Below are 15919 nucleotides of genomic sequence, written 5' to 3' on the forward strand. Positions count from 1 at the left end.
ACTATATCACTATTAAGGCAGTTAGGAGGATACACATAAGATATGGATCTAAGTTGACTTAATGGAATGACATAAAAAAAAATTAAGGGTAAGAAATGATTGCATCAGGGAAGAAGGTAGGGAAAGATAGAATGGGTTAAATAGTCTCACATGAAAAGACATAAAAATTTATTACTGTGGAGGGGGAAAAATGAAGGGAAAGACCATCATTTAAACCTTACTCTCATTGAATTTGGCTTTGAGGGAGTAATACATTCAGATGGATGTAGAAATCACAACTGTCAATATAAATGGGATGAACTCACCCATAAAATAGTAGCAGATTGTAGAGTGAATTAATTAAAAACTAGAATCCCACAATGTGTTTTTTATGAGAAACAAGAGACACATAATAAGTAAAAATAGGGGCTGGAGCAGAATCTATTATACTTTAATTACTATTAAAAACAACCATTTCCCTCCCACACCAAAAAACAAAACAAAACAAAAAAAAAAAAAAACTAGGTAGCAATCATGTCAGATAAAACAAAAGCAAAACTAGATTTAAAGTAAATGGAATAAGGAAGAAAACCACATCCTGTTAAAAGATATCTTAGAAAATCAAGTATCAAATGCATCTAAATTTCTAAAGGATAAGTTAACTGAGTTTCAAGAATAGATAATAAAATTCTAATAATGGGGGGATGCCGTCTTTCCTCTCTCAGAACTAGATAACTCCAAACACAAAATAAATAAAAAAAAATTAAGGAAGTGATTAGAATTTTAGAAAAGTTAGATATGAAACACTTCTAAAGAAAACTAAATGAGAATAGAAAGGAATACACCTTTTTTCTCAGTGGTACATGCCACCAAGAAAAATACTGAGCATATTTATTAGAGCATAAAAACCTTACAATCAAATGCAGAAAGGCAGAAATATTACATGTGAGAAAAATATTTTCTTATTAATATTAACAACCAATTTCATATACAGAACTCAACTCAGGACCTTTTTTGGGGGGATCCACTTCCCCTCAAATCAAGGTCATTCTGGCCTTGCCCCAAAAATTCAACTCAACAAGATCATTTTATCAGGTGGAATTCTTACCCCACCACTGTTTAATGTCCATTGCGTGGACTGGGGTCAATTCCTTTGAATAGAGTACAAGACTTCTAAAGAGAGTACTCACAATTAATGTCATGATCAAAAAATCCTCAAAATCTGATGGATTTCAGTGAACTGCACCAAACATTTAAAGAACAATTAATTCCTATATTATACAAACTATTTTGGAAAGTAGGAAAAGAAGGATTCTCACCAAATTCTTTTTATAAGCAATTGTGATGTTGATAACTAAACCAGAAAGAACCAAAACAGAAAACTGTTTCCCTAAAAAATAATGATGAAAAAATTTTAATAAAATGCCAACAGGGCAAGTATAACAATGTATTACCAAGATCATAAACTAGGACCATGTTGGAATTTGTACCTGTATTTATACCAGGGCTGGTATTAGGAAAACTATCAGTATAATTGACCATATCAATAACAAAACCAACAGAAATCATATGATTATCTCAATAGATGCAAAAAAAGCTTTGGACAAAATATAACACAAATTGCTATTTTAAAAATTAGAAAGCACAGGAAAAAAGGAGCTTTCCTTAAAATGAGTAGTATCTATCTGAAAGCACTATGTATAATGGAGATATGCTAGAAAATTTCACAGGAAGATTTAGGGTGAAGAAGTGATTCTCATTATCATCTCTATTATTCAATATTGTACAAGAAATATTAGCTATGGCAAAAAAAAAAAAAGAAATTAAAGGAATTAGAACAGGCAATTAGAAAACAAAACTATCACTTTGGAAATGATATGATGTTGCAGAATATAAAATAAGCCCACATTTCTCTATATCTTACCAGCATTTCTATATGTCACCAGCAGCAAAAGACAGAAAGAGAAATTTTTTTAAAGTAACTGTAGACAACATAAAACACTTGGGAGTCTACCTGCCAAGATAAACAAAGGAATTATATGAATACATATAACAAAAAACACTTTTCACACCAATCTAACCATTCTGAAGAGCAACATGGAACTATGCCTAAAGAACAATCAAACTTTGCATATATTTTTATCTAGTAATACCACTCCTAGGTCTATATGCCAAAGAGATTTAAAAAAAAAAGGAGAGGAGGGAAAGTGGGGAGGAAATAAGAACTAATTTATACAAAATATTTATAGCAGCTCTTTTTGTACTCAGGAAAAATTGGAAATTGATGAATGCCCATCAATTTTGGGAATGGTTGAACAAGTTGTGGCAAAGAATTGTAATGGAATATTACTGAGCTATAAGAAATGATAATCAGGCTAATTTTAGAAAAAACCTATAAAGATCTTTATAAACTGATGCAAAGTGAACTGAACAGAACCAGGAGAATACTATTCACAGTAACAGCAATAATATATGATGATCTACTGTGAACAACTTAGCTATTCTCATCAATACAATGATCCAAGACAATTCTAAAATACTCAAAATAAAAAATGCCACTACTCGCCACCAAAGAAAGAACTACTAGAATCTGGATGTAGATCAAAGCATCTTATTTTTCACTTTATGTATTTTTATTAGTGTTTTTTTTTCCCTCCCACTTTGGGTCTGTCTTCTTTCACAACATGACTAATATGGTAATATGTTTTACATGCTTAAACATGTATAATATGTATACTAAATCAAACTGCTTACCATCTCAGGGAGTGGTGAAAGAGGGAGAGAGAAAATTTGAACTCAAAATTGGAAAAACAACTGCCAAAAATTCCTTTTACACATATTTGAGGAAAAATGTGCAGGTACATGTATATGGACACATACCCATACGAACATATTTAAAAGAACATGGAGAGTCAAAGAGAAACCTCAGGAGAAAACAGATGTAAAAAGCTAAAAATTAGGGATAGTTAAGAACAATTGATTAGGATGCCATGTGCCAAGAAAAAGAGGAGCCAGTTTAGAGAAATTCTGCCGACAAACTCCAGAGATATGATTAAACTGGAGTTTGGTGGAGAAGAAAGAAGGGGCTATCCAAAACTGGGGAGTATTCAGGGTCTAGGATAATGATTTGCTAAGGGAGCTAAGAAGAATACCTCAGACCTTAGATAAAAATATGAGGAAACCAGCAACAAAGGTGAAAAGAAACTGAAGGACTGAATCCATGGCAGGAGGGAAATAAAACAGGAAACCTAGAAGAAACTAAGCAAATAACTCAAACCTAGTTAATTTGAACTGAGTCACTTGAGACAATGTGACTAACCTATCTAATTTTTAAATAATTGATATCCTCAAATTACCTAACCACACAATAAAAGTATAATATTTTTTTGATAATCCCCTCCACCTCCAACTGTTCACAGCAAAACAAAGTCCCCGATTCCTAGATATTTGATATCCAAAAGAAAATCTTCACGATATGCCAAACTTTCAACAGCTGAAACATGCCCAAGTGGTAAACAAAAACACTTCTCAAAGTATGTCTGGAGCTGTAGTGTCAAACTCAAAGAGAAACAAGATCACTAAACTATATTTAAAGATCCCTGGGTTAGTCATATATTAAAACTATCTATAATTGTGGTGATTAAAATTATCCCACCTAAAATAAGAGAGACTGAGGCATAGGTGTGAGCCAATGGCATTTTATTAAAGTTCCATGGTTCTCTTCATTGAAGTGAACCTCAGATCTTCCTCACAATCTGAGAAGACACCTCCTCCCAAGTCCCTATTTTTATAGGGCTAGATGTCCAGTCATTGCAGAACAGCTAGACCAAATATAGAATAATACCATCAGTTGACATGTAAGCTATATAAATAATATGTCAGCAGGGTCACAAGTTGGGTGTAATAAGGAATATCTCCACATAAGTTGGACAAGTTTTTCTTTAATTTGGGCAGGAGGAAATGGTAGAAGCTATTATAGTCAGTGACCTAAGTTGTCATAAGATGGTCATCTGCTCTTTATGAACAAGTGACTGGTCTGAAGTAACAAAAATGTCTAGGAAGACTTTCCATGTAGTTGTCATCTCTGCCATACTGGGATTGGTCCTAAAGACAAGGCAAAACAAGGGTGGAGGATCTTTAGCGGATTTTCTATAGTTTAAGCAACATAGAAGCTGCAGTCCTATATACAGAACTTTGATATGATTCTATCAAATTGATCAGAATAGAGTAGGGATCCAAATGAATTATTTCTTTCATGTTCTGGTACACTATTATTTAATTTGTTAAATATTTCCTACTTATATTTCAATATAACTATTTTTAACTCTCTTTCTATATATGTATGTATGTGTGTGTGTGTGTGTGTGTGTATATATATATATATGTATATGTATATATATATAAAACAATATTTCAATATTTGGATTAGGCCACACTTATAAATGGAAAGCATGTTTAACACCTCTGGGCTGACCAGAGCCAATTTTTGACATTTTGACACGTACTAATTGAAGTGATAACAGTCACATTTTAAACATCCATCTTCTTATTTCTCACCTTAGTAGTTTTATCTGTATAATAGGCAATTTCTTCCTTTGATTTAACCTATAGGATGCTATCTGGGTATCAGAAGAGATCAGCCAACTTCGATCATTTGAACATGGAGCATCAACCAATATCTATAGGAAAAAAAAAGACAAAGGATAAAACAAAATTATATGACAAAACCTGAAATGATATATGTAAGGCACTTTATAAACTTTTAAGTGCTATGGAAACACAAGATATGATAAACACTATATGCTTTTTTGGAAGCATTTCCACATATGACAAAGGTGTGGAGATCCTTGAAAAAGATTACTAATAAGATTTGCCATTCCTTTTCCTAGAGAAAAAAAGTACATAAAAGCCTTCATTTAAAAAATATTGTTACTTTATTCCCCCTATGGCAGGGGAACTCACTTTGCCATCTCCATTTCTGATCTAGTCAATTTATTATCTGGGAAATTTGGTGGCCTCATAACTCCTGAGCTCAACAGTGGCCCTTGGAGCCAGTCTCCTGTAGCAGAATTAGAGATGTGTATCCCTCCCAATATACACATACACATATGCCTGTGAGTGTGCATACATGCTTGCTTGTGTGTATTCTTTCAAAGTAACTTTCAAGTTACATTGAAAACATAAAAAGGACCTTTAATTTCTGAAACCAAATGTTATCAAATACTTTAAGCCAAGTGGACTATTAAAGACTAACATAAAAATGAAAATATTTCAAATGAAGATATGTCTATTTTCATTTTATTAAAAAATTTTAAGGCATTAAAAAAGGCAAGACTATATGTGGGGGTGTGAGTATGCATGTAGATAGGATGTTTAAATAGAAGGGGGGAAGTAGTGATATATGGAATCAATCTGTCCAACATTCTTACCTTGTCAAACATTTCAGGATGAATATGTCCTATCTGTCTGCCATCCAATTCCGTCACTTTTATTATGTTCGTCATGGGTTGTGGGATGAAGGATTCTAGTGTCCGCTTCAACCATCTTGATCTCAAATTATCATACTCATTACAGTGAAAATAACCTAAAAAATTTTAAAACAAAGTTTTCAAACCATGATATTATTTATAATTGCTGAAACTTTCAACTTTGTTATTCAGGTATTAAATATAGCATTATAATTATACAGTTTAACATACCAAAAGGTTTCATTGTTAACATTTATGACCTTTCTTTGCATAAAAATGCCACAAAATTATTACATTATTAGTAAAACTGTGAACTGAAAATATTCAGAAAAACAAATTGTTATTACTGGAGGGAAAATGACTAAACAGTCAATACTCTTTGACCCTGATAGTATCATTGCAAGGCATATAGACCAAGAAAATTAAAAAACAGAAATATCATATGTATATGTGTTTGTAGTGTGTGTGTGTGTGTGTGTGTGTGTGTGTGTGTGTGTGTGTAGAGAGAGGAGGAGGAAGAAATGGGAAGGGAAGGGAAGGGAAGAGGAAGGAGGAGAAAGAAGAAAGAAGGAAAGAGAAAGAGGGAGAGAAATTCACAGGAACATTTTTTGTTCTAGAAAAGAAATGGAAGCAAAGTGGGTAACTGTTAACTGTATAATAAACTCTGGGATGTGACTATAATGAAGTGATGTCACATTGTAAGAAATATAAATTAATAATTATAACCTGAATGATAATGAAAAATAAGTATCAAATTTAAAATTAATAAATTTAATTTTGAAGGGTCTGTGAGAAGATGGGTATAGCTAGTGATATTATCAACTAGTTCACTAATTCTAGAAAATGTTGAAATCATATGAGAAAAGTCATCTAATTGTTCCCACCCTTCAAGCATAAATAATAGCAGGGAGATCGAGGAATTTTTCTTTAAGTTTTAAATAAAAAAATGAAATGGAGAAAATAGTTCTATATGGTAGGAAAATCCAAGAACAAAATGGATCTCTTAATTTGGAAAGGACAAACAAATAATATATATGAATGTAATACAATATTATTGCACTATAAGAAATATAAATGAGGAATTCATTGAAAAATGGAAAGAATTATGCAAACTAAAGAAACCAGAAGCAAAAAATCAAAATATATAATGTGCACCAAACAAAAAGTATACACTTTTTTCCTTCTCAAACAAATCCTCAGATGTGTCTCTTTTTTGCAGTGCAAAAGATAACACTAAAAGCAAACTTTGATGAAGTATGATGCACAGTTACGTTCTTGGAGAACTGGTTATAAAACACAATTCCTTCTCTTCTTAGGGGTCTTAAGCATGTGTTCTCAGGTTGTGCTATATCAAATGTAGCTGCCATATCATTTGAGCTTTCTTAAGTGTTTTTCTGAGTTACAAGGAAAAGTTCAACATTTAAAACTGTTTAAGGAAAAATAACTAGTGTGGGGAAAAAAAAAGAAGAAAGGACTGTCAAATTCCAAAAAAAGGCAAAAACAGTTAAAAACAAAACAAAAGCATGGATTGTGCCCCTACATCAATGGAAGGCAGAATCACTATCACTCAGATTATGGATCTACTGACTAAGTACTGAAATAGGAAAGAGTATCATTGCTACCCATTGTCATATTATTTATTATAAATTATTATTATTAATTATATAAAAGTATTATAAAGAAGATGGCAAGTTTCTCCAGTTTCTGAGTAAGTTAAAACTTCTCTTGTAAGCGAGGTTGGAAGAAATTATTTTTTTTACCATAGTCTTTTGGCTTCATCTTTGCTTTAGTTCTATACTTACATAAGTAAACAAAAATGTTAGAATCTGCCAGGCATTTGCAACAACTTTACACAGATAATCTTATTGTAAAAAGAGCAAAAGTAATAAAAAGAAACAAAACTATGTGCAACCCTCTCTTTATCTTTACTCAATCTGATCTTTGGGAAACAGAAACCTATCAAGAGCTCTGAATTCCTAAAGAATTATTACTAAACCTATCTCTGAGTATATGTCACATAATTAAACAATTGTTGAAAGATTGATCTCTCTCTACATATTTCCTTAATACCAAATTGATTTTTCTCATTCCAATGTAAAGCTTTTCTCTCAGCAAAATCTCTTCAACTTTAAACATGCAGATTATTTTTAAACAAGTTATTTACTTGAGAAACATAGTAATATAGTTGATAAACTGCTAGAATTGAAGATCAGAAGGACTTTTCTTTTTGTTATTTATTTCAAAATGGGAAAACGAGAAAAACAGAAAAAAAGAAAAAGTTTCATGTGCACAGCAGAATGAGACACAATAAAGAGACAAAATGAGACTAATTTCCATTTCAAGAAAGTGTAGATGATATATGCTATACACTGTCCAAAACTGTCCATCTTTTCTTTGTAGAGTTTTCTTTTGTTTTTTGCTACACATTTTTTACTTTATTCTTTTCTCCCCTTTCTTCCCCCACCCACCTACCTCAAGACAGCTACAATTAATCATGAATACATTTACATACGTATGTACACATAGATATCTATAATCATATACATTCATATACATTTATGTGAGGCCATACTAGGCTTATTTGTTCTTTCTGAAGTGGATATCATCCTTCATAAATCCAACTTTTTCCTTATTTTTCTAAATTTACCAGCTCATCATTTCCTATACCACTATGCCAACTTTATATTATCTAGTTATTATAAAATCTAAAAGAATATTAATATGGCTGGGGTATGTAGTTTCCATATTTTTCCTTTTTGATTAAATCTATTTTAGCTTTACCTTTGAGATTAATGAGTAGTCCTGCTTTTTAAAACATAAGTTCTCTGGATCATTGTTATTATATTTGTGTATCTCTTATTTCCTATCTCTACTGACTCCTTTGCTTTACTTCTAGCCACCATTTTGCTATTACTTAACATATCCCACTACCCCTCTCTTATCCTCCCTTCTTTCCCTACTTCTATGCCTTCCCTTCTCCTCCTGCCTTATTTCTTTATAAATTTAGAAATCACCCTTTTAGATGTATGCATGTATATATTGTTTACCTCTTTAATCCATTCTTTATGATAGCAGAACTCCAAAACTACCAGCCCTCCTTCCCCTTCTAATTCCTCTATATCAGTTCCTGTCTTTTTTTTTAATCTTTTCCTTTTTCTTGTTGCATGTAAAAATTATCTCCTTGATCTGGGGAAATTTAGCAATGATGTTCCTGTATGTTTTCCTTCTAAGATCTCTTTCAGGTGGCAATTGGTGGATTTTTTTTTTTTCTATTTCTACTTTTTTCTCTTTTTCTAACACTTCAGGATAATTTAATTATTTCTTGTATTACTCTATCAAGATACTTTTTTTGATGAAAGTTTTTAGGTAGTCCAATTATTCTTATGTTTTCTCTTCTTGATCTCTTTTCCAGATCTGTCATTTTTTCTTATCTCTCATATTCTATTCTAATTTTTCTTTATATAGTTTTATTTCTTGGCCTCTTAAAACTTCATTTACTTCCCCTTGCTCAATTCTAATTTTCAAAAAGCCATTTTCTTTCTTAAAGAGTCTAGATCTCCTTTTCTAGATGGTTGACTTTCTTTTCATAATCTTGTTTTTTTCTTTTTTAGGTTTTCCTCAATCTATCTCATTTAATTAAAAAAAAAATTTTTTTTATTATTTCTATGAATTCTTTTTGGGCAGGTGACTAATGTTACTCTTTCGGGTAGGAGAGACTTTTTTGTTGTTGTTTTTAACTTCAGGGTCCTCCACTGAAAATGAACCCCGGTTTTTTCCTTATTCCCATAGTAACTATTTTTGGTTTGGTTCTTCTCTTTTGCCTACTCATTTTTTTAAAATAAGAGCTTGTTAGTGGAATTGAAATGACTTTTGTTAGTTTCTAAGTGGGCAATTGACCAAAGAGAACAGAAAAACAGGATGCAATTGTCCATCATTAAGTGCAGTGGGCTGTAGGATGTAGGATGTAGGGAGCTTGGGTCATGCTACATGTTTTCAAAATTTTGTTTTGATAAGTTCGCTCCCTCCCCCTTTGGAGGAAATAACCATAGCCTTGCTCCATAAATATTTATCACAAAGATGTTGTTTGGTTCCATTCTGCTTTATGACAATATAGCCCCTTCCTTTGAAAAACCAGTATAGTCTATCTACTGAAACTGTTGTTCCCACTGCATAATCATTTCTACTTCTGTGATAGGAGGATGGTGCCTCTGGCCTTAAGTCTTCCTTCAGTTCTTCCCTCTGGCCTGGAAACTGAAAACCACACTAACCTCCTCTAAGGGCCTGCACCCCGGAACTATTCTGCCCCATTGCTTCTGCAAACACCAGCAAATGCTGATTCCTTCTCACCCAGGACCATACTGGGGCCTGGCATTCCTCATTAGCAGACATTCCCTCAATCTTCCTGGACTCAGATGCCCAGCTCTCCAAGCCATCTTAGAGGTGAAAATTCCTGTGGCTACAATTAAGGCTATCTCTCAATCCAGTTAGCCCCAGGGCTTTGCTGTTTCAGGAAAAGTAGCCTGTGGATTACATTTCACAGGGGCCAAAACCAAAACCCCACCCTCACTCCTGGAATTTTTCTTCAGATCTTCTTTTACTGTTACAGGAGGATCACAGTTCTTCTCAAACTCCTTTTTTACAGCTCTACATTCACCTTAAGATACAATTTTGTCTTATTTGTGGGGAAAATCTAGAGTGCTTACAATTTTCTGACCTACTCAGCCACTTTCCCAGAATCCTATTCAGAAGGATTTTTCATTAAAACTAGTTTTTGTTAAGACTTTGTTAGTGAGTGATTTTAAATAACAGGCTGAAATACTGAACAAAAGTCATTCTACCTGTATACATTTTATTCCTAAATAACCTTAAGCTGACAATTATATTTCAAATAATTTAGATTACACACCTATGTTTTATTAGGCAATAGTGGCAAGATGATAAATCTACATTAAAGATCAATTTTAACTAAAGAGATTTTAACCATTCAAAGCTACTAACAAAGCTACTAACAAGGTTCAATTTAAGGGAAAGCTAAAGCACTGAGAAAGTATATTAATGAGTGATATATCCAATGACAATTCAATTTGTGTTTTGCTTATACAATTTTGACTTGTATTCATTTTGCATTCTAAATTCAAACACTTCAGCTAAGCTAATTTTGGGATTAGACTTTTTAGTAGAAATACGTGTAAAGGGCTGAAACTCTGAATCTGAATCAGGCAATCAAGCACTTAAGGCTAATTACCTATTGGACAATAACTTGTTTGGAATTTTTAGCATGTTTGGAATTTCTCTTCTCACAGTTAATGCTAGCTCAATGCTTGGGGTTAAGAGAATTGTAGAGAAGGATTAGGGGATGGAATGAGAGAGTCCAGAGAACTTCACTTGGCCTCAGGAGGAAGAGGAGAAAAGTATGGAGATTCGTGGAGATTCTGAACTCTAGAATCTGGACTCTAGATTCGTGGAGATTCTGAACTCTAGAATTTGGCAAAACTCCTGGCAGTTTTGTCCATATCGTTCACTTCTCCCCCTAAAGACCAAGGATTTTTGCTTATCCTGACTCTGGCTGATTCTGATGCATCAAGGGAGCAAGCCCCAGACTTCACAAACATGCATTCACTTATATTTCTAGATATACCATTTAGGGAAAAAAGTCCCTTTTCTTGAAGAATCAATGTCAACATATAGTTTATTTCTCTTAATATGGAAAAAACAAGTATTCTCTACTAGAACCTTAAAGAATCTATAGCCAATAATAACAACAACAATAAAATTTTAGTTACATTAGACATATTGTAGAGATCTAGCCACATGAATTTTGTACAGAATTCTTAGTAGTAGATTACAGCCTGGATATTAAGAATACTTTAAAATTTTAATACCATTAAAAATTAGAAGAGAAGGAGGTTATATGTATCTCACAGATATAAGTAGGAGATATTGTAACCAAACAGGGACAATTGGCAAAAATAAATTTGATTACATGACACTGGAAGGCTTTTGCAAATAAAATTAATATACCTAGAAGAGAAGTAGTCGAATATTAAAAAGGAAAAAAAAAATCTCTCCATCAAATTTCACATATAAGGATTGGGTACCTAAGTTATACAGACCACGAAAACATGTAAAACCTAAAGCCATGACTATTAGGTAAATAGTCAAAGGTTATGAACAAACAGTTCTCAAAAGAATTTCTAAATATAAAAGATTTATTAAAAAATTTATAAACATAAAATTTCTACTATATAAAAGAATGTTCCAAATAATGCAAAACAAAACAACTCTGTTGCTTCACCTCACACCCTGAAAATCGCCAAAGATGACAAAAGATAGGAATAATCAATGTGGAAAGATAAGCACGCTATTACACTGTGGATGGAACTGTGAAATACTATAAATATTCTGGAAAACAAATTGGAATTATGGAAAGAAAATGAGTAAAATATCTTTGCCCAAAGATTCCACATACCAGACTCAAAGAAGACCACTGATTAAAAATATAAATGGCATTATATAGAAAATATTTAAAATAGTACATTCTGTGGAAGAACTAGAAACATATGCTCATCAACTGGTGAATAGAATGGAAAGAAATATTACTGTGTTATCTGATAAATATTCTAAATCGAAAATTAGGGTTTACGACCTCAATGTTGGATCAGGACACCCAAATGGTGCAACCACTATTAAAGGTTCGTTTGTTCAACGATTAAAGTCCTACGTGATCTGAGTTCAGACCAGAGAAATCCAGGTCGGTTTCTATCTGTAAATTCATTTCTCCCAGTACGAAAGGACAAGAGAAATAGGGCCAACATCTCCAATAAGCCCTAGAGTCAACAATCTAAATATACTAAATCAATTAAATCAACCCCCAAGAACAGGGTTGTTAAGATGGCAGAGCTGGTAATTGCATAAAGTTTAAGCCTTTACTCCCAGAGGTTCAAACCCTCTTCTTAATATAAATGTTTACAATTAATCTTCTACTCTATATTATCCCAATTCTCCTAGCAGTAGCTTTCCTAACACTTATTGAATGCAAAATGTTAGACTACATACAATTCCGAAAAGGGCCAAATATTATAGGTCCATATGGCCTCCTACAACCATTCGCTGTCGCAGTAAAACTATTTACAAAAGAACCCCTTTGCCCACTAACCTCTTCCATCTCAATATTTATTACTGCCCCCATTCTAGCTCTCTCCATTGCCCTAACAATTTGAACCCCTCTACCTATACCCAATACCCTATTAGACCTAAACCTCGGACTTATCTTCGTCTTATCCCTATCTGGCCTCTCAGTTTACTCAATCCTATGATCAGGATGAGCCTCTAACTCAAAATATGCCCTAATTGGAGCTCTAAGAGCAGTAGCACAAACCATCTCATACGAAGTCTCCTTAGCTATCATTCTCTTATCGATCATGCTAATCAACAGATCATTTACACTAAAAACAATATCAATCACCCAAGAAAACTTCTGACTAATTGTTACAACATAACCTCTTGCCATAATATGATATATCTCTACACTAGCAGAAACAAACCGCGCACCCATTGATCTAACCGAAGGAGAATCTGAACTAGTATCTGCTTTAATGCCAGATTTAATGCCAGAGGCATGAAAAAAATGGTATGGAAAAACTTTATACTGATGCAATGCAAAGCCAGCAGAATCTTAAAAAAAAAAACAATATTCATGTCTACAATATTATAAATGGAGATAACAATAAGCACAAGCAAAATAACAAGGTACAAGCTTAGCCCCCACAAAAAAGATTATGAGGACCCTTCCAGTTGTTTGTAGGAGAGTCCATATATATGTAATATAGCATATATTGTCAGATTTTTTTCCTAAGTACTGACTGGCTTATACAAATTTTTTCTCTTTGTGTTCTTTTTTTTCTTTAAAAAAATTCTCTAGAAAGGGATAAAAAGGTTGGAAGAAGAAAAGAAAGGGGAAATTTAGGCAATGTAAAAACAAAAGATATCAATAAAAATGTATTTTAAAAATAAGAGTAGCAAAATGACTACTTATTCGAAAAGAATTTCTCTAATTGTATTTGACACTAAAATTTCCCCTTAATATTAAAAAATAATATAGGACCCATGAGTAAAGATTAAAATGGTGTCAAAAAACCCCAAAAACTAATGAACACAAAAGTGAATCAAAGAAATACCTGTTATAAAATACCATTACACATGCATTTCAACATATTTAACATGTATTGGACTACCTGCCATCTAAGAGAGAGGGGTGGGTGGAAGGAGAGGAAAATTTAGAACAAAAGGTTTTGCAAGGGTCAATGTTAGAAATTTTTTTTTTTTTTTGCAAAAAAATAAAAAAATAAATAAATAGATGATTACTTCATCTCCAACTATGCTTGTCATACAAATGTCCACTTTTCAAATAGGTAATTTCTCTCACCATATAGAAAGTCAACAATACTAAGGTATTTATCAGAGGCTACTGCATGTTTTTTTTTTTTTTGTAGATAAAAATAATTCTGACTTCCGGTCAAGATGGCAGCGAGAAGGCACACAACTGTGTAAGCTCTGCGTTTTCTCTCTGAATCCATCTCATTACAAGCCTCTAAATTAATGCTAGACTGAAAAAAAAAATCCACAAATAGTTACCAAGAGAGGACATCCTTGAGATTAGCCAGGAAAGGTGTCTTTTTGCTCAAGGGCGGAACGGTTTTAGATCGGGCACAGGCTTAGGGCAGTGGCAGCAAGAGCTCAGCAGGCAGCTCACAGCCGAGCAGACCGGAGGAGGTTGGGGTCTGATCTCAACCATCTCTGTGGGGAGAGCTTTGCTACATAATTGGATACTCTGCCCTGGCAGCAAGTCAGTAGCCCAGCAGAGAAGCTAAAAACACCAGGGGTGGTGGGGGGTGGTGGTGGTGAAGAATACAACCCCAAACACCTGGAGTTTCTCTGGACCTGGCCACCCCTCCCCCACAGCATCTCAGCACACTCTCAGAGTCTCAGAGCACAGGCCCAGAACAGCCCTGCTAGTGCCTTGCTGCCACCCCTGCAGTCTGTAGAGGAAAATCAGTAACACCACCCAGGCCCTCCCCCCAAAAAAGCAGATTCCATTTGGGGTTTTTTTTTGTTTTTTTTCTTTGCTAGTTTGTCTCTGACTCTTCTCTGACAAAATGAGCAAAAAATTGAAAAGGACCTTAACAATTGAGAACTTTTATACTGACAGAGAGCAGACTCTAAACCCTGAGGAGACTAAAAGCAGACTGTCTCCAGGTGAATCCCCAAAGGAGGAGATCATCTGTTCCTCAGCACAGATGAATCTCAGAGAAGAAATTAAAAAGGCTCTCACAAGAGAGCTAGAAGAAAGATTGGAAAAGAAGAGGGAGGCTTGGCAAGAATGTCTGGAGAAATTGTCCCATTCACTAAAAGACAGAATGGATAAAGAAAAAAAATTCTTGAAAAATAGGATTAGTGAACTGGAAACAGAAAATGGCTCTCTAAAAAATAAAATTGGTGAAATGGAAAAACATTCCCAGAACAAAACAACACAACTGGACAATTAGAAAAAGATATAAAAAAAGGGAATGAAGAAAATACTTAACTGAAAATCAGAATCGAGCAAATGGAACTGCATGACTCGAGGAGACAAGAAGAATCAATTAAGCAAAACCAAAAAAAATCAAACAATGGAGAAAAATGTGAAATACCTTCTTGGGAAAACAACAGACCTGGAAAATAGGTCTAGGAGAGACAATCTGAGAATTATTGACCAAAATATGATGAAAAAAAGAGCCTGGACACTATTTTCCAGGAAATTATTAAAGAGAACTGCCCAGAAGTCATAGAAAGAGAGTGTAAAATAGACACCGAAAGGATTCATCAATTACCTATTGAAAGGGATCCTAAAATCAAAACACCAAGAAATATAGTGGCCAAATGCCAGAACTCTCAAAGGAAAAAATACTCCAAGCGGCTAGAAAAACCCAATTCAAATATAGAGAAACCACAATAAGGATTACCCAGGGATCTAGCAGCATCCTGGAATATGATATTCCGAAAGGCTAAGGAACTTGGTATGCAACCAAAAACTTACCCAGCCAAAATGAGCATCTTTTTCCAGGGAAGAAGATGGTCATTCAATTAAATAAGTGAATTTCATCTATTTTTGATGAAAAAACCAGAACTTAACAAGAAGTTTGAGCTACAAATATAGAACTCAAGAGAAACCTAAAAAGGTAAAAGAAATCTTGGGAACTATATTTCTGTAAAAATGAAATAAATACATGTATACCTTCTTCTAGAAAATAGAGGTGGAAAGGTCATTGTACCAGAAAAAGGGTAAAATGGAGTTCCTACATCTCACGAAGAGGCAAAGGAAACCTATTATATCTGAGAGAAAGAATGGAGGGGGATGAATAGAGTGGGTATTTTACTGACATCAGAATTGACTTTAAGAGAAAAAATTTTAGACATATTCAATTTATGGTGAA

At 33.6% G+C, this 15919-nt stretch overlaps 1 protein-coding gene across 18 annotated transcripts in view; it reads right to left on the reverse strand.

Moving 5' to 3' along the window:
* NSUN3 (NOP2/Sun RNA methyltransferase 3) overlaps positions 1–15919 on the reverse strand; it is a 351925-nt gene that overhangs the window by 313345 nt on the left and 22661 nt on the right. For 17 of the 18 annotated variants that reach the window (XR_004232888.1, XR_004232887.1, XR_004232889.1 and 14 more), the window contains exons 4-5: positions 5409–5563; positions 4537–4658 (exon numbers count right to left, since the gene is read on the reverse strand). Coding sequence is in view for 14 of the 18 variants with exons in the window: in XM_031958893.1 (XP_031814753.1) it covers positions 4537–4658; positions 5409–5563 (277 nt within the window). In the remaining 4 variants the exon portion in view is untranslated. Of the gene's footprint in view, positions 1–2746; positions 4084–4536; positions 4659–5408; positions 5564–15919 lie in introns of those variants that run through there. The other variant, XM_012547178.3, reaches the window with a different exon arrangement.

This window comes from Sarcophilus harrisii, chromosome 3, assembly GCF_902635505.1.
Source record: "Sarcophilus harrisii chromosome 3, mSarHar1.11, whole genome shotgun sequence".
Taxonomy (NCBI): domain Eukaryota; kingdom Metazoa; phylum Chordata; class Mammalia; order Dasyuromorphia; family Dasyuridae; genus Sarcophilus; species Sarcophilus harrisii.